At 38.6% G+C, this 24,551-nt stretch overlaps 1 protein-coding gene across 4 annotated transcripts in view; it reads left to right on the top strand.

Moving 5' to 3' along the window:
* The window catches only part of VCAN (versican), a gene marked incomplete at both ends in the record, with an annotated part of 100,571 nt that overhangs the window by 40,034 nt on the left and 35,986 nt on the right, over positions 1–24,551 (top strand). For 2 of the 4 annotated variants that reach the window (XM_082836357.1, XM_082836356.1), the window contains one exon: positions 18,816–24,038. The exons of the other annotated variants lie outside the window; for them this stretch is intronic. In XM_082836357.1, coding sequence (XP_082692483.1) covers positions 18,816–24,038 — 5,223 coding nt within the window. The remainder of the gene's footprint in view (positions 1–18,815; positions 24,039–24,551) is intronic. 4 annotated transcript variants of the gene reach the window in all.

Here is a 24,551-nt window from a genome sequence, read left to right as displayed (position 1 = left end):
TGGAAAAAAAATATCAACATGCCAAATGCTGCCAGTAGAAGATAACTGGAGTGTGAAAAAATTCTGTTTTAGCTTCATGTATTTGTACAAGAATTGGAAGAATATGTTAAACAATTGGAAGAATGTTAGATATTATTTTATTTTAAAAGTCATAAGAAGCCCTGCTTTGTCATCTAATATAACCAAATCATCACTGTTACATCACTTCAGAACATGCAGAACAAAATGTTTTAATTTCAGTGTCTTTCCATGTGTTACTACTCAAGTGTAGTACTAGACTGTGTTAACATTCCATTGGTCTTTAACTATTAACCTTCAGTACTTACACTGTGGACAGCTAAAACCGTATTGCATATGCCTAGGGCTGATAAAAAGACATCTAAAGGTTTGTTTTGGGTTTTCTCTTCCATGATTTGCAGGTTTATCATACAACTTTTAGGGTGGGTAATGTGGGTCTGTAGTTTAAATGTTATTTTAAAGAAAGTTCAATATATTTTCAAGCTGTAGTCTTTGGGTATTTTAATGAGGCTTTACATATTTACAACAAATACAGTCTAGCTCAGTTCTAGGAAATGCTGTCATCTATTGTGTCAAATATAATTTCAGAAAGTGGATATGTCAGCATTACCTCTGTTCCCTAAAAACCAGGCTGTAATTTTATTTATTTTATGATTTAGTTATTTTATCTCTAGGAATATTCACAGTGCCTTCTATTCTGTTCAAATATTTTATATATCTCTCTGGCAAATTTCTTAAAAGCTGTTTCTTTACATTGATTAATACTTGCAATTTTTATCAACAAACATAACTTATTCCTGCCTAAAGGTCAGTCAACGGTATCTTCTAAATTCAGTAAGCTGAATTGCAAATACATAGTGTATGCAATACAGTAGATCTATTCAGGTTTGTTTGTCTTTTTTTAATTTAGAAGATCATTGATTTTAGTTAAGTTGCTGTGTTTTAGTTTTAATATGTGGATTAAAGGAATAAATACTCATTTTTCCTTGACCTGGCTCTGAGAAGTCAGGCTAGAAGAATGATCTTGAGCAGGTTTTCTCTCTTAATGTTGGGCTATACCCCTCAAGGTGTCATTTTTCTTAAGAGGGATGCTACCCTCATTAGCCTGCTCAGGGGTGCACCTGTTGGGAACACAGGTGGCTCTAATGTCAAGTCAGCTGGCTTCCAGTGCTGTTAGATGGTAACTTGGCTTCTATCACCCAGAACTTTCTCAGTGTAAAAGTTCATGTGGGGCAGTGAACAGTAGAGGAGAGAATACACTCCCAGAATATTGACATTAATCTCCACTTCCCAATACCGTTGAACCAGGCCAGGATTGGAGCATTATTTTCCTGCTAATAATGCTGTTTCTTGGAAACCATAACATATTTCTTCCCTCTTACATTCCTCTTCCGCCTCTTGGAGCTGGAGTTGGAGAGAGGAGGCGAGCTGCCTAGTAGTGGGAATGAGGATTCCTGTTAGTAGGGTTGGAAAAGTGACAAGAAGATATTACTGTGAAAAAGAAAGAATTGAAGAGAAGCATAGGGATTACTATGAACGCTTAATTTGAGAATTAAAAAAATAATACTTGAATGACTAACTATACAGAAGTTTTCCCCAATTTAGATTACTCTCTTGTTAGTGTAGATACTACATTGAATCAAATGATATAGAAAATAGTAAAAAAATGTACCGCATTTAAAAACTCTTCTAAATGGGAAACTGCGTTCAGGTGAGGGTGATCAAATTACAAAATGGAAAAAGTGAAAGTCAATCTCCGTGGAAGAATTGGCAGTCATCAGGGAAAAACAAAATCTAAGTTTATAAATGCTTACTTGAAATGGAGGGTCTGAGTAACCTAACTCAGAAACCATTTATACAAAGCATGTATTTTTATCTGAATTGTCAGCTTAATTCAGCTGGGTCTGGGAAACACAACTAGGTGTTTCCTCCTCTTTCTTCCACTTTTAAAACATGTGACCATGATTTCCCTTCAAACTAATTTTCGTTCAGCGTTTATAACAATGGGTCAGAAAACTGTGGAAAGGGAATACTTGGTTATCTCCTTCGGCACGGGGTTCCAGTGAGTGGTGCAGGGTCTGGGGGTGAGGATAGGACATGTCTCTATCTAGTTCCCTCCCTCCATCTCTCTCTCTTTCCCACCACCCCAGCCCCCTCATCTACCTGGCTTTTCCGTGTGCTTTATACATGCCATTCTCCTTAAGAATAAAAACACTGTTTATTGTCTTGATAAGACAATGAGGTTGATTCAGATCCAACTGCTTTACTTATACTCATTTGTTTCCTATGAAAAATTTGATTTTTCAAGGATTTTTCATTTTGACAAGGGCAAACCCTAAAGCAGATGTTAAATTAATGAGTTTTAGGGCAGGTGTACATTAATAAGGAAAAATACATATGTGCCTGGAAAACCAACCTTTTTATGTATTAAGGCACATTTTTCCAAACTGGAAAATCCTTGGTACATGTACAAATTTATATAAATCTATTCATAAACATAAAATTGAACTCTACACATACTGTATATTCAAGTAAGCAAAAATGCCACGCATGCTACACTGAACCAAGGCATTCATAATTTTTTTGCTGCACTCAGCCGCTCACATATATCTTGATTTTTTAGAAAAAATTTTACTATTATGAAACAAAACATGCTATGCAGGACATGTTTATGTTATAATTGTTCCAGTGGATCTTAATAGCAACTTAGGGTGCTATTGCTAGAGAGCAACTGTAGTTAGCAGTTAAACAAAATCTGAAGGAACTTTTCAGCTCATAAAACTTTTATGAGCTGAAAAATGCTATAGGGTGGGTTTAACAGTGGTTCAGGGGATACTGGAAATATGACTCCTGTCTATTTCAGGAGTAATTTGCACACCTGCATTTGAAAAATTATTGAAAGGTTTTCTTTGTGAACATATATGAAGTCTATAGAGTTTAAAGGCATAGGAAGAGTTTTATCAATTCTGGACTTTTTTTCCTTTTTTTTAAAGAATGCTTCTCGAAATCATCTGAAATGTCACAAGTTAGTGTAACAGGATTCTGAATGTTTTTAAAAACTGATATACTGTACCTTTAACTCAGAGAATAATGTGGAAGTGTACAGATATTAAATTTAACATTATTATGCAAATGTTCATGGTTATAACCTTAAAATAGGTGGCTTATTAGTTTTTTTAAACAAGTTTTAAACAAGTGTATACTACATACTATTTCTCAGGCCTGCTTGTTATTATTTTCTTGCCAAGTGTTCCTTTCTGCTAGTTTTATAATGTATATCTATCCAAATCTAAGTGTAAGACAGGTATTAAGCCAATATTAAACTAAAATGGTAAATATATATTAAATATTGATAAAATTATTAATGAAATGGCATTAAAGATTAATGAGATTTTGAGAAGAATAATTTTGGCCTCTAAATTAGAGTTCATTTTACTCTGTTTCCTTGTTGAGAATTATGGTATTTTATTGCTGACATCATTCAGAAATAATTCCCATATGATTAATCCCATCTGCATTTTTGTTTGTACACTTGAGAAATGTATATAGAGATAAAGATTTATTTTCTGAATATGATGCTGTTGAGGAGAGGGTAAAGAATAAGGGACGTTAGTTCTGAGAACAGGGGATATCTGGGTAAACGCCGATATTTATACCATTGATTGTACGGTCGTCATGTTTTAAAAGGTAATATTAGCCCAAGATAGCCTCATATAATTTTTTAAAATCACATTTTTCATTTTTATAGAATTTATTATGTAGGAAAATTATTTTCAGAGTTTTAATTACAGGATCAGATTCCTTTCTTCAAATAAAATGTTATTCAGGGCCTCTATATTTTGAGTAGATAAAAAGAGTGGCTGTTCCGGTTAGTGTTTGAGGAGGGTATCAGGAGGTCCACTTTCTTGGGACCTCTCCCTCACCCCCAGTGACAGTTTCTAAAGTAACATGTACCTCAGAACACAGCTAGAAAGAGAATGATAACATGTAGGTAATTCAAAATAAGCAGCAACATTTAATTCCTGAATGAATTGATTTTTTTAAGTAAAAACATTTTCTAAATTGGCCTAATTATCCATCTATCACTATAATGATACACATTTATTAACTTTTACCTTTGAATAACTCTGTATGATCCCGTATAAAATAAATTAAGCAAATCTAGCTTCAATCTTATTGATAACTATGTGTAATCAAAATCATAGATAATTACATGTCAGAGTATGTGCAGAGCAAAGTCATCAAGCACACACTTAGAGCTTGATACTTTCAGACCACTTTTTACATATTTTATCATGTTTAAACCTCAGAGATAATTTGTGAGGCAAGTAGGGAAAGTATCGCAGATGGGCAAACGGAGGCACACTGGGTCTGACACTTTGGCACTGGTCTATGTCTTGGCGCTCCTTGGAGCATTTTTGCAGTGAGGCAATTCTCTCCCCTGATGAACTCACAGGAATAATGACTCTATTGGCTCAGGTGCCAGCCTGTCCATCAATTTCTGAAAGAACATAGACTCTGGAAAGACTGGCTTCTCGCTGGCATTCTATTGGTTTTAAAGCAGATGGCTTATATTTAGTTTGCTGCTAATATGGGACACTGTGTATGCTATTCAGATACCTGCTATGGCAAGAGAACAGCATGCTGAAATCAGTAGCTCTGATTCTGGGCTGTTTCTCTCCTGCAGAATTTTGGAGCACTTCCCTGAAAGTGGATGGATGGGGCGGGTGCCTGCACATTTGAGTGGTTCCCTTTGCTGGGCTCCAGCTGTGGCTCCCTTCCAGAGAAGCACATTTTTTTCTGCAGGGAATTAGGATGGCTTCCCCCATTTCTTCTTGGCTGTCTAGAAAAGGATTGAGTTCTTCTATTAGTCAAATAGTGAAAAAAGAAGAGACTGTCTATCTTCCTTTCGCTTCTATAGTAGGAAAAACAGAATTGACCTTAATGTTTCTAAATTATTAATGAGCTTAACACTGCACTACAGACCAAAAGTTACCTTTTTACAAAGTCCTTCTAAGTGAAATATTTTGTATGTATAACACATACGGTCCCATAGAGACACACATACAAACATACATAGAGTCTGAATTTTTTAAAGCTTTTTTTAAAAAAAGTTTATTTTATTTAATTTATTTTTGGCTGTGTTGGGTCTTTGTTGCTGCACCCGAGCTTTCTCTAGTTGCCGCGAGCAGGGGCTACTCTTTGTTGCGGTGCGCAGGCTTCTCATTGCGGTGGCTTCTCTTGTTGCGGAGCACGGGCTCTAGGTGCGCAGGCTTCAGTAGTTGTGGCTCGCGGGCTCAGTAGTTGTGGCTCTCGAGCTCTAGAGTGCAGGCTCAGTAGTTGTGGCGCACGGGCTTAGTTGCTCCGCAGCATGTGGGATCTTCCCAGACCAGGGCTCGAACCCGTGTCCCCTGCATTGGCAGGCGGATTCTTAACCACTGAACCACCAGGGAAGCCCGACTCTCAAATTTTTAAGTGCTCTATAAATATTTTATTAACCCACTAATCTCAAGGAAAAATTTAAGAAATTGAAATTGTATTTCTCACAGGTTGAGTTTTACTAATAAAAGAGATGTTCCATAGATAGCTACAAGGAACTTGTTGTCTTCTTCCTAACGTGAACCAATGTCTATTCTTTCTGAAAATGGCATTTGCAATTATAAGTTGCTATTATCAAAACTACTACTGAGGTAGGGCGTTAACCAAAGGCAGATACCACTTAGTTCTTATTGGCAGTGACCTCTAGAGAAAGGCATACACTGTCTTCCAGCAGAGTGCAGTCAATCAAGGGGTCTCTTCAGGTAAAGCTACAACATACCTTGTTCTTTAACAGAATTAAAAGGGGCACAAAATAAACATAAACCATAGTCCCTGCTCCCAAGGATTTTAAGTGCATTTTGGGGAGCCAGTATTAACACAATCAAATATAATTGCAGTACAGAAACACATAATTACGCACTTGGTATGAGGTACTAATTGTGAATGGCAGATGAGGTCAGCAAAGAAGGAATCAATGAAGGCAGGGGATTCAGAGAATAGTTCATGAGGAGGAAGATATATAAGTTAGTCCTTGTTGGAGGGGTAGATCAAAAATAAATTACCAGAAACTGGTTATTAGCCAATTGCTTCCCAACAGAGGCTCACCAGTGGGGCTAAGGAGCCCCAAGTACAATCAGGCATTTTTCCAGATAGGGCTGGGATGACAGAGTGGGCGTCCCTCCTTCAGAAGATGAATGCCTTGTTAGGATTCACCTAGAAACCTATACAGATTCATGGATACCAGAGATATTCAGGCAACTTCCTCAGGAGGGATTGTTCTCACATTTTTCTGTTTTTTAATGATTGATACTGTTTGATAAAGATAGTGTCTTCTGTAAGTTAAATACATTGAACTTTTCAAAATACATCCCTATGAAGTATCACGGTTCAGAGTTACACACTTGTAAAGTTAAATGACAGAAAACTACTTTTTAAAGAGTGGGCTGCACGTTTTAAACGGTGATCTATAGGTTTATGATATCTTAATTCAAGTGAAATTTGAATCACTAATATTACAGAAGCAGGTGCTGTAAATTGGGGAATCTAGAGTCAGTCTCTCCTTTGATTCTCCGCAATGCGGACCCCAGGAATTTCTCAAATTTTCTGTCAGAATTTTTTGCCAGTAAAATGGATGTAGTGGTGATTATTGTATAAAAAGAATAATATTTCCTAAATTCTGACCCATACTCTTTTTTCCAAACCACAGGGATTATGAAATAAAAAGATGATTATATATATATAAACACATGTATGTATCCAAACATATATATAATATACACGTATTCAACAAATAGTCAGATAATTGCCGTACACTAAGTACTACGCTAGAACTGGATTTTTGAAGCACACTCTGTCTGTGATATTCTGAACGACCATGGATAAGTAGTTGGTTTGCTCCATGGGATACATGGAAGACTCAGTTGATGTAGTGGAAAGAACCTTTGGAAACAGACCTGGGTTCATGGTCAACATTGTTATTTGTGACCTGTTTGGTCTTGAGTAAATTGCTTGATCTCCATAGACCTCAGTTGTTATATCATTAAAAATACATGCTAATACTACAAACTCACCAGATTGCTTAAAGGAGAAAGGATCTCTTCCAGGGCTTGCCAGTCACGGTGGCAGACACATTGCACATTTAACGCTCCTTAAGTGACTTGAAAACACCAAGCACAGTGCCTGGCACGTGGCAATGACTTAGTACAAATTAATTCCCTCTCAGCTTCAGCACTTATTTCATTCTGAACTTCTAAATGTAGGAAGATTTAGACGGTTTTGTACTAAATAGGTTAAAAATGGAATTATCTTAAAATTCAAGATGATTTATACCAGGGAGCCAAATATAATTATACTATAGTATCTGCTTAACTGCAAGAGCTTGTTAAAATTTTAATCTTCTATGGATTGTGTTTGTCTAGGATGATGCCATTTTGAGTGCAAATCAGAAGCAGCTGCAGCCCTTATTTAAAATTTAAATATAGTTATAGTATTGATTCTATAGTATCTACACGTAGAATTCATTAACTTTCTGCTCTTTTTCATGTGTGAAGATTGGGCTCGTGATTTTTAATAACTACCAATTTAATTTTGTTTCAAAGAAAAGATCTTTTTACGAATTCTTTACAAATTTTTCCAGGTGCTGGGCCAGGCCTCTTCTTGCATATTCATAGAAAACATGGGCATTCCCTGCTGTCTTTTTGTTGTTGTCAAGGAAACCCCCCAGTTCTCTACACAGGGATTACATTCTTCTTTCTTAATAGCTCTTAGATCATTCATTTGTGCAATGAATAAAAAATGTATTCACGGGCCCAGACAGTGTTCAGAACTTTGGGGGGGTGGGGGAGGGGCGTAGCCAAGGGGAGAGATGTGTGGTGAGAGGAGAAATAGGGATAAAAGAAATAGAAAAAGAAATACTTTGTGAGGTTCCATTTTAATGAGTTAAAGTGAATATTTTATATTGAAAAAGGCATTACCTATTTTTGTCAGTTTACAAAATTTATAACATTGCACCTCAGTGAGACCAGTTTGTCACGTACAAATGGAAAAGCTGGTGAATAAGTGGCTTTATTGATAGAAGGATTCCAAGAATGGGGCCCTGGTTGAGGGCGTGGGGATGTGTTTTAGTGAAGACTGTTGTATAATTTTTTTCATTTGTATGGAAGTACTTTGATTTTTTTTTAATAACATAATTGAGGCATTAGAAAAGGTAGAATATTCTTTCAACCTAGGGCATCATATGGACAATTGAGAACCTATTTTATTGCATTAGAAAGTGTGCTCCTTAGAGAGATATGCCAGTGTTTAGACTTTGAGTATGGATCAGGAGGGAAACATTGATCTGTTGGCATGAAGGCTGTAATTATTCTTAAAAAGAGTGGTTTGATTTGGGGGAGGAAAATAAATTATGGTGAACCTTCTAAATACTTGCTAGAATTATTGTGATAATATATAAAGCATTTTTCCGTAAATAATTTGAAGTCTAAGTAGGAGATCTGAAACTGGAAAGAAAGGATCTGTGGAGTGAGAGGAAAAGTTTAACTGTATTTCAGCATCTGTGTCTATGAAAGTTTGACGTATTGTGTCACAGTACTATACCCGGACTTGCTTGCCCCCAGTATATAATCAGCACACACTACCTTGACTGGCTTCTAGTGACTTTATCTTTTCATTTTAATACCACAGTATTCCTGGCGTCTCACAGGGTGAGTTAGTTTCTTTGGCCGTATGCTGCGCATAGTAGGTTTTGGTTTTTCTAAGTTGAGAAAGGGAAAAGAAAATATACTAATGTATGCTTTTGTAGAGTACAATGGAATATACTAGAATTATCATTTTTTATTATGTTGTGATCTTATCTTGCTCTGCTCTGTAGGGGAACAATTTTACTCTCCGCAGATAAAACATTCTCTGCCCATCTCTTCACACTCACCTCCAGGAAATACTTTAAAGGCTTGTTGAAATAAAGTCGTTCAATCAAGCTACTCTGTGGCTGGGGGAAAGAAAATAATGTCATCATTAGCTTAGTTGGGAAGGCAACTTGAAATAATTAGTAAGCAACAAGAGTATGCAATAAAGACTAGTTGGTTGCTTTAATAGAAGGAAAAATAGAGGTAATATGAAGTAAGTTAATATAAGCGGCACCTTTTAGCAGGCAAAGTCTCAGAATTGACCTCACAGGAAACTCTGGGCATTTATCCCCTCACTGAGCAGCCATCCATTTTACTCAGGAGGACCCAGAGTAGCACCAACCAGGCATCAGCCAGCTGACCAACAATGATGCCATTCTGTATAGGAGTTTGAGGAGCACCAAGAAATCTCCCAGGGCATAAATATTGCTCACACTGCTTCTCAACCTTGGCTCTATATCAGAATCACCAGGGAGCCTCCAGATAAAAATATCCACTACCCCATCCTCCACCAGATAATTTGAATCTGAATTTCTAGTGATAAGGCTTAGGCCTTTGTACTTTTTTTTGGTTTCTTTTCTTAAATTTGCTTTATTTAATTTTTTTTAATATTAGGTATCTGTATTGTTAAATGCATGTGATTTTGATGCCTAGAGAATGTTGAACTCTACTGGTAAAGTAAAGGCTTTCTGACCTCAGACAGAGGCTGAAATATAGACATTCCTGGGGAAGGGGCTGCTTTAAGCCTCTGAAGTTTAAATTGTATTTTAACATTTTTAAGGAGGAAAAAAAATATGCTTAATTTAGTCTCCCCTGAGTGAAACTGTGGTCTTTGATCATGTTTTGAGAAGTGTAGCTTTTCTCACAAATGTTAGACGAACCTTGGCATCTGTAAGTAAGGAAGAAAGTAGAATTAACTATCATTGAAATATATGTTTCTTTAAGTCTCAGAATAATTGTAATTGAATCAAAAGTGATAGGGAAGAGTGGAGAATACATCTGGAATTACCTGGAACTGCATACCTCACTTTGCTGTACCCATATTACCTTCTCTCTATCAACCTGGAAATTAAAAGGAAATAAATATGCTTATAGCTTAAGGACCCTTTTGGCTATACTGCCAAAGTGAATTTGTTCATTATATATTTACATTCGAGAAAAACAGTGTGATAAGCCTATACAGCTTCTAGATTTGGAAAGAAAAAGAATGATGAAAAGAATATTGAGACTGTGCCTGCATATTTACATTATCTGATTTTTATAACCATAAAAGTCTTTAGTATTTGAGTTATCTGTATGCTCTTTTAGTTGTATCTCAGAATGTGAGTTATTATTGCAGCCAAAAAACAACAATTTTTCAGTCCAAAAAAAAAGGCAAGTCTTTCAAAGGAAGTATCAAAAAGTAGTAAATGTAAACTTTTCCATTCTTTTTTTATAATTAATTAATTTATTTTTGGCTGCATTGGGTCTTTGTTGCTGCACATGGGCTTTCTCTAGTTGCGGCGAGCAGGGGCTACTCCTTCTTGTGGTGCACAGGCTTCTCATTGCAGAGCACAGGCTCTAGGCATGCAGGCTTCAGCAGTTGTGGCTCATGGGCTTCAGTAGTTGGGGTGTGCAGCCTTCAGTAGTTGTGACACGAGGGCTTCAGTAGTTGTGGCTCATGGGCTCTAGAGCCCAGGCTCAGTAGTTGTGGCGCACAGGCTTAGTTGCTCCACAGCATGTGGGATCTTCCCAGACCAGGGCTCGAACCTGTGTCCCCTGCATTGGCAGGCAGATTCTTAACCACTGCACTACCAGGGAAGCCCCAAATTTTCCATTCTTGGTGATAAATAAATGTGTAGACATTCATCCAACTAAATTCCCAAAAGAAGGGCTAAGTGGCTAGTGTAAGGAGAACATTACATATTAAAGGATCCCTTCACTTTAATTATGGAATATAGAAGTTAGTAAGGAAGGTGAAACAAGTATATAGTAACAACTGAGAAGTTATAAATAAGAATAATATGACATAAGTCCTATGGCATACAAATTAAAGATACAGCCAATTTGGGCTGATGAGTTTTAGTGAAGAGATATCTAGGGGCTTCTGCTGGATCATTCATAAATGCAGGGATGAAGTTCAAAGGAGGGTTTATGAAGATTCCAAGTTGGGGGCAGGAGTGTTCTTGTTGAACAGAAGCGTGAGTTGGGAATGAGGAGGATCTTGAGATGGGGGCATGGATTCTCTGCATCCAACTTAGAGGTGCAGAGAATGAGAACAGAGAAAAAAGGCAGAGGATAAATGTGTGTACAGTGATGGAGCTGTTTGAACACCCTATTGAAGAGGTCAGGTGACAGAGATGACTTTTGAAGAAGGGATGGTGTAATTAAAATAAAATGGTGTTTGGTAAGTTTAGTAGCTATAATATGGGGGCTTAAAAGGAAGTGTATATATATATATATATATATATATATATATATATATACACACACACACACACATATAAATGTATATATGTATGTATGTATGTATTTATGAGAGGCATTTGTTTTACTTTAGTCAAAGTTTTTTTACTTAAATTTTAAATCCTTGATTTCGACCAAAGTACTTTTCTGGTGTTAGGACATCTGGTAATTATTTGTCTATTATCTATCTCTCTAGCATCTATTTATCTATGAAAAGCTTTGACAACCTTAGAGAACTAACATGAAAAAGATAAGAAAAGTACTGCGGTATGGTTGGTTTTTGTTTATTTGTTCTGCTTTCAAAGAAACACTTAGAAACCAAAATAACCTGGATTTTCTTTCATATAGCTCTTTATCTTATTGTTCAAAAATGCTTGAAGGGCCCAAAATTACTTGATTAAGCTCTCCAGGAAAACCCTTACTCTTTAAAAATTGGAAGTTAGGAAGTCCCTTGGGCCTCTTCTATAAGCAAGAAAAGCCCACACTCAGTGATAACTCCTTAAGCGCACTTAGACCAGATGACTGTATCTAAACACATTCTTTCCACTTGAAACAACAGCATTATTAGAGGATTATCTGAATTTGGGAAAAGAGTTGATTCCCATTTATCATCCCCATATCATGTCTGCCTCAAAAGTGAGGCCATCAGAAACACTTATATTGTTTATTACCCTTTCTGGGTGTAAAATTCATGAATTGAAAAATATGGAGCTCCTCGCTCAGCAAGAGGGAGCTGTCAGTGTAAGATAGCATGCTTGGGTGGTGCACCAAATGAACCTCAGCTAGCAGAGCTAATAGGGAGATGCAAATCACAGCATCCAATCTTTTTTTTTTTCTTTTTTCTTTTTGCGGTACGTGGGCCTCTCACTGTTGTGGCCTCTCCCGCTGCGGAGCACAGGCTCCGGACGCGCAGGCTCAGCGGCCATGGCTCACGGGCCCAGCCGCTCTGTGGCATGTGGGATCTTCCCGTACCGGGGCACGAACCTGTGTCCCCTGCATCGGCAGGCGGACTCTCAACCACTGCGCCACCAGGGAAGCCCGACAGAATCCAATCTTGATCTCCCAGCCTCTAGCGTAATCTCTCACTTCTGGAGGAATTGGGTATTGATATAAATATCACGTGATTTTTCAATTATTAATGTAATTAAGTACGCAAAAACAACTGACAAGATTTGGGGAGGATGTTTATATCTTGATCACTAATGTCAATTCTTTTTTCAACATCCTGAGTTGGCACCATTTTTAGTGCCTCAAATTTTGAAAATGATGGGGAATTTAGGATGTCTGAGACAATCTAGTTGAAATGCACATTAGGTGGTTTTCTTTGCTTTATAAGGTGCCAGTTGGCATTTTATTTTAATTAAGAACATATCAAAAGGTGAATGAAATTGAAGCATTTGCTTATGTCTGGTTATTAGATTCATAGGTATGTGTCAGAAAGCTTAAACATCTTAGAGAACTTCCAGTTTTCTCTATTTTAGTTCTATAAGTGTTTCTTAAATACTTCAGTATGGCTGTCTATTGTATTTTTTTAATAAAGAACCAAAATATTTTTTGATGCACATTAAGATGAAAACTATTTTAATAAAGAAATGTGATCCTAATATCTCTCTGCTGAGTAGATTTGTATATAATTACATTTAATTAAAAGCTCTTAAATTGTAAAATTCCCTATAGAGAACATGAACTTTAGCCAGCTGCCTCTGCATCTTAGCAACTATGTTTTGTGTCTGCTAACAGTAAGACTGGAAGACTTGTGCTATGTCTACAAAACTCTGCCATGAAGTACTTAAAAATACTTGGTGAATAATTTGAGGTCTGCTAGCAGTAAAGCTTTGTGTGAAATGCCATTTATAAAAATCTATTAACCGTGGTACCGGTATATTCAAGTCAAGCTGTTAAAATACATTCATGTAAACATAGAAAAGATTATATATACACCTTGTGGAGTTTTGCGGTTTGACTCTTGCAATCCAAATAAAAGTTATATCACCCTTAGAATAAAATTCTAAAATAGAGCCATCTTTTTTAAGGACTTGTTCATCTAAGAGCTGGGAATATTAATTACTCCCTGAGGTTGCACTGTTGGTACAAAGTAGAGCAGATCACAACTTTGTAATGAAATACCTGCTTTCACAATAGCACAGGTGTCCCCCTGCCACACCCTACAAAGAAACTTTTCTGGTTTGCAATAATTATAGCTCTTGCAACTCTCTCATAGCATGCGTGGTGGGTGATGGTGGTGACAAGAAAGGGGGATGAAGAAGTAATTTCAGAAACTAAATAAACAAATAGGAATATGGGTGAGATGTAGGTGGCAGTGGTAGGAAAGAATTCACCTATCTATACTAGGTAGGTTAAATGAAATTTAAAAAATATGGAAACAAACTAGCCACGCTGAGAATGAAATGTAGATTTATCTGTAGAGAATCTGTTGGCAGAAAAAATTATCTTCAAAGCCCTGGGCAATGAATATTTTCGTCACCCTCAAACCAATACTAAGAAAATGGAAGAAACCATTTGGAACACAACTTATTTTAATAATAAATACTAGTAACTTAACTGTGAGAAGATTCCTTGGGAATCTTCCTTCAGAAAAAGGAAACTAATTCCAACTCACATTTCATATCTTCGTTTTATTTAAGAATTCTCATTTAGTGAAATATTTTTACAGTACATATCCAATGAGCACTTTTAAAATCACTGTTTATTACGATGTGCTGATAGTTCTTTGGTCAGTGCCAGCTTCAAGGTACCATGAGAAGCATAAGATGAAACAGCTTAAAGTATTTCTGTGTTTTCTACCATTCTGAGGCAAGTCAGATCAGATGCTTGTAAGGCAAGTGGAAAAAGGAATCCTAATTTTAATTTAATGATTGGTACATTCTCAATATGTACACTGAAAAAGTGTCCTTTTTAAAAAAAAATAGGGAGAAAAGAGTTATAGTAAGGTCATTTCTCTAACCTATTGGCAAGAGTATTTGTTTCAGAGAGAAAAGAGAGAGATTTAGAAGATACCCTTGGAGGTCTTAGGTCTCTGTAAAGTTGGTAAACATGTGTCTGCCATATAGTCTCATAGATAATAGGTACTCAGTAAATTTTGTGCAATCAGTTGGTCCTGCGGAGATAACATGTTTGGGTGCCATGCATGTTTGTGGTGATACGTTTAATTTTGCGTGCAAAAACCAGTATGATGCCGAGCTGTGTTGTGAAGTATATGCAAAGACCACTCTCTGCTGTGTTTGTATGGCTGTGATTGAAATATTGTGATATTTATTTAGGTTAGAAAATGTATTCCATCTAACATTTGAGTCTTTTGGTGAAATTTTCTAATACAATGGTCTAAAATACTAAGAAGTCCTCATAGATTTATGAGCAATAAGAAATGTCAGAGTTCCTTACCCAAGTGGAAAATGGACTAAAAGAATATTATCCTTTGTTCATTGAACTAAAACTAGAGAATATATAGTGAATGTCAGGGACATTAATTAATTGAATTAAGTAGACAATAAGAGTTGATAGTCAATGAAATTACTATATAAATTGTTGATTTACAATGACTTCTTTGTTTTCTTTGCTAGAAAAACATTTTATTTCAAAATTATTCATTCCTTTGTAAAACATGTAAGTGAGCATCAGGGTGTCAGTTCCTTTGACATGCTGACATTTGACACACTGACATGCCTCTGTGTCTTTTCTCTTTCTGCTTTATTCCACCCCACTTATTTTTAGAGCTACCAACATGATACTTAATGAAACCTCTATCTATAATTATTCACTAAGAAGATCATAGGATATGTTTATGTCAGTTTTGTTTTCTAAAAAAGTAAGGAATTTATTTAGAAATCCATATAAATCTATAATAACATTGAGTATTTTTACCCTATTCCTAGCCTACGAGTTTATAACTAAAGAACACCAAGCAGTTATTTCCTTATTAATCCTTGTGTTTGGCTGGAGAAGCTTGGCTGAATGGTTAGTTTAATCTCCACTATTTGTAAAAAGGCACAAAATGTGGTGGGGATTTTTTATATTTTTGACACAGACCCATGCTTCTTATTGAAAGTCTTTCTGTATTTAAATACAAGATGCTGTGGGAATTTAGCAACTGTATGTGTGATAATTCTTTTCTTTTTTTTTTTAATATTTATTTATTTATTTTTGGCTGTGTTGGGTCTTCGTTTCTGTGCGAGGGCTTTCTCTAGTTGCGGCAAGCGGGGGCCACTCTTCATCGCGGTGCGCGGGCCTCTCACTATCGCGGCCTCTCTTGTTGTGGAGCACAGGCTCCAGACGCGCAGGCTCAGTAGTTGTGGCTCATGGGCTCAGTTGCTCCGCGGCATGTGGGATCCTCCCAGACCAGGGCCCAAACCCGCGTCCCCTGCATCGGCAGGCACACTCTCAACCACTGTGCCACCAGGGAAGCCCTGTGATAATTCTTAATAGTGAATTCTCATTTACACCTAGTGAAACCTAATGAAAAGGGTTGTATGTAAAACGACACTATAAGCAATTTAAGATAAGCGTATTTTTGAAGTTCCTGTTAAATCCTACAGAGTTGAACAGAATAGTTTAACTGAGTGTGGCTTAATTCTACTATGTTCAAGTAGTATTAACAATGAGAGATTACTCGATTTGGTGATTAGATAAGACTCCAATGTGATATTTCAAGAGATTCATTTGTACAGAAAGCATTTAAAGATGTATTCTCTCATATACCTATATATGCACATGCATATATAGTCTCTCACATTCTTTTTTCTTAGTGAAAGGTAGCCTTCAACACAAGCCATATTAAAAGGTGTTTATCATCTGAAGATGTTTTCTTTTAAAATATATACACCATGAGGCAATATAAGATTACAGTAACAACTTCAGTGATCTAATATTGAACGAACTTACTCTGTTTGGGAAAAAAAAGGTGAGGCATTTAGCCATTTCCTTAAGTTTGGCAGTTAGGTGTAGTTGTAACATCAGTGGCAGAAATCATCTGTATTCATTTTATATTTTTATAATATACTGGAGTTATGTATTGACCTCATTTCTCTTTATGGTAGAAATATTTTTCATTCATTTGAATACCTATACTCCTTTTTTTACATAGTTGAAAGGCTGAATGTATGGGGTGGAGATATAAGGAATGATTTGTAGTGTGTAAAAGTTAAATAGGATGGATATAGATATAGATATAGATATAGATATAGATATAGATATAGATATATAGGGAAGAGTATCCCACTCCAACACAAATAGTGTTTTATGGAGACAACACATGCAAATGGGATACAGAAAAAAAAAAGAGTTTTCTTTTTTGTTTTTATTAGAGTGAAAGGGATAAATGTAAATATGGTATATTTTCCAGTTACATAAAAGTCTTGTGGTCTTTGGGGTTTTCTTTTAGCAAACCATGGTTAAAAAGAGAAGGAGCTCCGTAAAGTTTCTGTTTTTTTTTTTTTTTTTTTTTTTTAAGTTACCTTGTTTTTTGGCTGTGTTGCGTCTTCGTTGCTGTGCGCGGGCTTTCTCTAGTTGTGGCGAGCGGGGGCTACTCTTCCTTGTGGTGCTCGGGCTTCTTATTGCAGTGGCTTCTCTTGTTGTGGGGCATGGGTTCTAGGCAAGTGGGCTCAGTAGTTGTGGCACACGGGCTCTAGATCTCAGGATCAGTAGCTGTGGTGCCCGGGCTCAGTTGCTCCGTGGCATGTGGGATCTTCCCGGACCAGGGATTGAACCTGTGTCCCCTGCATTGGCAGGTGGATTCTTAACCGCTGCACCACCAGGGAAGCCCCGTAAAGTTTTTATTGATAGTTCATATACTTCTTATATATTTATGTTGACATAAAGAATATAAACAATATTGCTACCTTCTCAATAGAGTATTTTTCTTTTTTGACATCGGTAAATGCTAGATACTGATCCTTTCACGCGTGGAAGGGTGCGGATTTTTTTTTTTAAAAAAATTTATTTATTTTATTTATTTATTTGTCTTATTTATTTGATTTATTTATTTGTCTGCGCCCAGCCTTTGTTGTGGCGGCATGCCCCAACTTTCGTTGTGGCATGTGGGCTCTAGTTCCCTGACCAGGGATGGAACCCAGGCCCCTGCCTTGGGAGCGCCATGTCTTGACTGCTGTCCCACCAGGGGCATCCCGGGAGCAGCTTCTTACAACAGGAGCCATCTCCCTACCGATGGGGGGCAGGGGTGCCTCCGTCGTAATTATTCCCCCTCTAAGTTCTCAGGTTCAGCCTAAGTGTGTGTGGCATGGATCAGGGCTAGGCTGAAAGTTAACTCTGTGACAGTGTTCCTGGGGCCATCCCCCGTGCTTCTCTTTGTCTTCTTCCTGGGTTAGCACACCCACAGGTACCTTTTTGCACTGCCGTGACACTGAGACTAGGACAGCTGCAGTGACAGGACCCTCTCTTAGGATGACTGAATTCCTCCGTGATGAAAGTGAGGGTGCAGAATGGCCTCCCTCCTGGCGTTTGGACAAGGAGCTTTGCTGGTGGATATCTGGAGACAGAAAAGGCAATTGGGCTTAGTGGTTGGTACCCTGTGGCAATCTACAATCTAGGAAACGTTCTGAGGATAAGTGTTATTTAAAGTATGCTAGTTCTAATGTTTAGCTGTGACTTCTGAACTTCCTTTGGAGAAAAGGTTAATAAAAAGAATGATAACTGACCGAATCCAGGTCACCTCTCATGAAGGATAAAGGTGTAAAGGTGTGGAGGGCTCTTCTTTCCTGGTGCTTTCAGTGAGCCATCCCTGCATGGAGACCCCCCTCTCCCTCCAGGGCTTCCTGCCCTTGTGTATGGGGTGTGCCTGCAACCTATGCAGCTAAGTCTTGTCTCACTGTTGCACTGGGGTGGGGTTGTCATCACACTGTGAAAGGGCTATAAAGAAATCTCTCTTTTGCTTTTCTAAAAACAGTCTTCTAGGACAAATTATGACAAGAGGCCAGAAGGAATCGCTTCTCATTTCCTTATTGAATAGAGCGCATCTAAGCGTCCTCCTACATTAAGGACAGCAATCAGTTACTTTTTCTGTATGATCTGGTGAAGTGGTCTTAACTTTTAACTTTTTTTCAGGTCACACAAAGATGAATTCCTATATTTCATGATTACAATGTGTGTATGTGATTCCTTGTTCCATTTTAAGGACATTGCTGTGTTAAACATGTTGAAGAGTTTTCATAACCCGTTGCTACAATCTTAAATTAGATTTATTTTTCCCATTGCTAATATCAAACAGCAAATTCGAAGACTGAGAACCATGTATAGAAGGGTGATTGCTCTTAATGTGAAAAGATTTGAATCCTTTTTGTGTGAGACTGTGATCAGCCAGCCTAGCTATCGATTTCTTCTGTCGTACACTGCCAAATCTTCTATTTAAGTATTGTGAAAACTCTTTGTTTTTTTCAGGTCGAATGAGTGATTTGAGGGTATTTGGTCATCCAATAGATTCAGAATCTAAAGAAGATGAGCCTTGTAGTGAAGAAACAGATCCAGAGCATGATCTAATTGCTGAAATTTTACCTGAGCTAATTGAAATTGATCTATACCACAGTGAAGAGGATGAAGGGGAAGACGAGGAGTGTGCCAATGCTACTGACGTCACGACCACCCCATCTGTGCAGTACATAAATGGAAAGCATCTAGTTACCACTGTGCCCAAGGACCCAGAAGCGGCAGAAGCTAGGCGTGGCCAGTTCGAAAGTGTTGCACCTTCTCAAAATTTTTCAGACAGCAGTGAAAGTGATAGTCATCAGTTTGTAATCACCAAAACTGGAATGCCTACTGCCATGCAACCTAATGAGTCTAAAGAAACAACTGAATCCCTTGAAATTACATGGAGACCTGAGATTTACCCTGAAACACCAGAGCATTTTTCAAGTGGTGAGCTTGATATTTTCCCCACAGCCCCAGGCCGTGAGGGAGAAGCCACAGAGGGGCCAGAATCAATCACAGAGAAAAATCCCGACCTTGATAATCTGGTACATGAACGTACTGAATCAGTACCTCTGTTTCCTGAAGAGTCTTCAGGAGATGCCGCCATTGACCAAGAATCTCAAAAAATGGTCTTTTCAAGGGCTACAGAAGGAACAATTGGTGAAGAGGCAGAAAAAAGTACTTCTACCACATATACTCCAAGTATAGTTGCAAGTTCTGTATCAGCGCATGTTTCAGAGGATGTATCATTTACCTTAACAGGGACTCCACGGCCTGATGAGCCGCTGTCCACAGTAGAAAGCTGGGTGGAAATAACCCCTAGACAAATTGTAGAGTTCTCAGGAAGTCCTTCAATTCCGATTCCAGAAGGCTCTGGGGAAGCAGAAGAAGATAAAATGTTTGCCATGGTAACTGATTTATCACAGAACAATACTACAGATTCTCTCGTTACTTTAGACACTAGCAAGATAATGATCACAGAGAGCCTTTTGGATGTTCCTGCAACCACCGTATATTCGGTTTCTGAACAATCTTCTGCAGTAGTGCCTACCAAATCTGCAAGGGAGACAGACACTTCTGAGTGGGCTTTCAGTACATCTCTTGAGGGAAAGACAAGGAAAGATGAGGAGAAGGGAACTACAGGTACGGCTTCTACAGCTGAGGTACATGAGCCCACGCAGAGATCAGATCAATTAACTTTACCCTCTGAATTAGAAAACTCAAATGAAACTACATCTAGTGATTCAGTATCTGGTACCAGGAAGAGTTTTATGTCCTGGATGACACCCACACAGTCTGAAACGGAAACAGCAAATTCTACTCTTGTCTTTACAGAAACAAACATTTTAGACCATCTGGGGGCACAGACTGCTGAGCCCAGCCTTAGCAGTCAACCTGGGGTTCGGGAAGTGCCGCCCACCGTCCCAGGTAGCCCCGTCTCTGTCTTTATGGAGCAGGGCTCTGGAGAAGATGCTGCCGACCCAGAAACCACCACCGTTTCTTCATTAAATTTAGAGCCTGAAATTCAAGCCAGAAAGGAAGCAGCTGGCACTTTGTCTCCACATGTGGAAATTGTATTCCCTTTTGAGCCAACTGGACTAGTTTTGAGTACTGTAATGGACAGAGAGGTTGCTGAAATTAAAAGCCAAACATCCAAGGGAAACATGATTTCAGAGATCTCAGGAGAGCCAACTCATGGGGCAGAAATAAAAGGCTTTTCTACAGATTTTCCTTTGGAGGAAGATTTCAGTGGTGACTTCAAAGAATACTCGACAGTATCTCATCCCATAACAAAAGAAGAAACGCTAATAACGGAAGGCTCTGGGGATGCAGCATTTAAGGATACCCAGATGTCACCATCTGTAATACCTACCTCAGACCACAGTAATCACACAGCTGACTCAGAAGAGCCTAGTAGCACCTTGGTCAGCACTTCAGCCTTCCCTTGGGAAGAGTTCACAGCCTCAGCTGAGGGCTCAGGTGAGCAATTGGTCTCAGTAAGCAGCTCTGTTGACCAAGTGTTTCCCAGGGCTGTGGGAAAAGTCTCTGGGACCGATTCCCCATTTATTGACCAAAGATTGGGTGAAGAAGGTGATATCAGTGAAACTGATAAAAGATCGACCATCCTGCCAACAGAAGAAGCTGAAAGTACTAAAGCTTCAAAGGAAGAGGAGGAAGTGAAGGTCAATGGGACAGTTTCAATGGACTTTCCTCCAACTATGGAGCCAGACAAATTATGGCCCAGGAAAGAAGTCAACCCTGTAAGGCAAGGAATTGAAAGTCAAATAGTGTCAGAGGAAAAGATTCAAGAACAAAAGTCTTCTGAACCCCCTCAAAGATCTGTTGCACCAGAACAAACAACTTTCGATTCACAAACATTTCCTGAAACTGGACTCCGAACCACAGATTATTCTACACTAACAACAAAGAAAACTTACAGTAACAATAAGAAAATGGAGGGGGAAGGCATTTCCTCAGTTGACGTGTCTACTCCAAACCTGGATTCAGAGGGCTTAGAGTCGTATACTACTCTCCCTGAAGTTACTGAAAAATCCCATATTTTCTTAGCTACTGCCTCAGTGACTGAATCAATACCAGCTGAAAGTGTAATTACAGGTTCAACAATCAAAGAGAAAGAAAGTATAAAACCCTTTCCCAAAGTTATGAGACCAATAATTGAAGAGTCAGATACGGATCTTTTATTCTCTGGACTGGGATCAGGAGAAGAAGTTCTGCCTACTACAGTATCAGTGAATTTTACTGAAATAGAACAGGTCATTAGCACATTATATCCCCAGACTTCTCAAGTGCAAAGTTTAGAAACCAGCATCTTAAATGACACAACTGGAGACTATGAGGGAATGGGAAATGTGGCAAATGAAATCAGACCACTCATTTCCAAAATAGACAGCATGTTCGAAGCCAATGAGACAGCATCCAGCACAACCTTACTAGAAATTTTAAGTGACACCACAACAGAAGGACCCTTCACAGCAACTCTCACTTTCTCTGCAGACATGGAACATCCTCAAAATCAGACACACAGTCGGGCAGAAGAAATCCAGACTAGGAGACCACAGCCTACGACTGATCAAGTCTCTAATGAGAATACTTCAACAGCAGAAACTAAAGAAACAGCAACCTCTTCCACTGATTTTCTGGCTAGAACTTATGGTCCTGAAATGGCAAAAGGATTTGTTACATCAACACCAAAACCATCTGACTGGTTTGATGAACATTCTGGAGAAGGATCTGGGGAATTGGATGTGGTTGATTTAGTCCACACTTCTGGAACTACTCAGGCAACTAGGCAAGGCAGCACCACATTTGTTTCTGATAGATCCCTGGAAAAACATTCTGAGGTTCCAAGTGCTGAAGCTGTCACTGTTGATGGATTCCCAACAGCTTCAATGGTGCTGCTTCTTCATTCAGAGCAGAATGAAAGCTCCCCTGGTCCAACTAGCACACTGTCAAGTACAATGTCCTATGAAATGTCCACAGAAGGTGCTGCAGACAGTTTCCAAGACCATTTTGGGGGATTTGAGGATTCCACATTAAAACCTGACAGAAGAAAAGCCACTGAAAATATTATTATAGATCTGGACAAAGAGGACAAGGATTTAATATTGACAATTACAGAGAGTACCATCCTTGAAATTCTACCTGAGCTGACATCAGATAAAAATACTATCATAGATATTGATCACACTAAACCTATATATGAAGACATCCTTGGAATGCAAACGGACTTAGATGCAGAGGTACCCTCAGGGCCACCTGGCAGTAATGAAGACAGCACTCAAGTTCTAGAGAAGTCTGAGGCAGCTGTTAACCTCTCTTCAACTGAGGAAAACTTTGAGGCCTCTGGTGATACTCTTCTGGCTAATTACACTCAGGCAACACGTAACGAATCGATGCCTCCTGAAAACAGAAGTCAGTTAGATCACGTGGGCTTTATCTTCACACCTGGGATACCCATCCCTAGCCCAGAAACAGAATTAGATGTTTTGCTTCCCACAGCAACATCCCTGCCCATTCCTAGTAAGTCTGCCACAGTTAATCCAGAGATTGACGAACCAAAAATTGAAGCAAAAACCCTGGATGACATCTTTGAATCAAGCACTTTGTCTGACGGTCAAGCTATTGCGGACCAAAGTGAAATAATATCAACATTGAGCCATTTGGAAAGGACACAGAATGAGGATGAAGAAAAGAAACACGTGGGTCCCTCTCTTCAACCAGAATTCTCTTCCGGGGCTGAGGAGGCACTGATAGATCCTACCCGCTACGTAAGTATTGGTACTGCCTACCTTACGGCTCAGAGTTTAACAGAGGCACCTGATGTGATGGAAGGATCCAAGCCCCCAGCATCCACGGATACATCAGCAGTTTTAGCTGTTGCAAAGCTGTTCTCTCGGACACCATCATCTCCTCCACTCAGTGTCCACTTAGGCAGAGGAGCCTCTGAGCACACAGAGGACCCCCAGCCAAGAGCTCTGCCAAGTACAGACGCCAGCACATCCCCAGTACCCCCAGGAAAACTTGCAAATATTGAAGTGACTTTCAAACCCTCAAGTGAAGAGGACTTTCACATAACTGAGCCTCCATCCATATCTCCTGACACAGAGCCTTCAGAAGATGAAAGTAAACCTAAATTATTAGAACAAATGGAGGCTTCTGCCACAGAATTCATTGCTCAAGAAGAAACTGAGATTTCCCAAGACTCTCAAAACAAAACCAGTGTTCAACTTTCTGGAGACACAGTCAAGGTATTTCCCAGTATTGAAACACCTGAGGCTGGGACTGTTGTCACAGCTGTAAGTGAAATGGTGTTAGAAGGTGCTACACTGTGGCCACATTCTACTTCTGCTTCTGTGATTTATGGGGTCGAGGCAGGTGTGGTGCCTCAGGCCAGCCCACAGACTTCTGAGAGGCCCACCGTCCCTTCTCCTCCGGAAATAAACCCTGAAACACAAGCAGCTTTGATCAGAGGGGAGGATTCCACAGTAGCAGCACCAGAACAGCAAGTATCGGCGAGGATTCTTGATTCTAATAATCAGGCGACACTAAGCACCGCAGAGTTAAATACTGAGCTTGCAACACCATCATTTTCCCTTCTGGAAACTTCTAATGAAACCAGTTTCCTGATTGGCATTAATGAAGAGTCAGTGGAAGGCACAGCAATCTATTTACCAGGTAAGGGCACAACACTGATAAATCTGTTTCCCAGCTTGGAAACAGTCCCTTGGTCCTAACAGAGATGTGTATATAATTTTTGTTGTGATGTTAAAATCAGTGAAGGTTTTTGTATTGTTCATGTAACAGCAGGACAGGCCATAGTACTGATTCCATAATGAGATGCAATGAAAGTAAGTATAGACTATTTGGGGGCTTTAAAGATATGCTTTGTATTTTTCTGGGTGTAAGAAACAACATACAGTTGCAACATGGAAAAATTGAAATTGTTAATGGTATAAAAATTCAATTTGGTTTTACCCACAACTAAAGTATTGCTTTGTCTTATATCCCGTAGTTATACATCTTAGTTTTAAAAACAGGAAAAGCATCTTATTTTTGAAAAATCTCTCATGAATGGGTGCAATTATGGCAATATCAAAATCTGTCAGGTCTTTAAAAATGAGACTAGTAAATAACTTTAATAAACACTTCACATAGTTCATGCAATATTGGTTATCAGTTCATACTTTT

Source organism: Leucopleurus acutus, assembly GCF_964270905.1.
Source record: "Leucopleurus acutus genome assembly, chromosome: 3".
Classification (NCBI taxonomy): Eukaryota; Metazoa; Chordata; class Mammalia; order Artiodactyla; family Delphinidae; genus Leucopleurus; species Leucopleurus acutus.
This window is presented reverse-complemented; position numbering and strand designations above follow the sequence as displayed.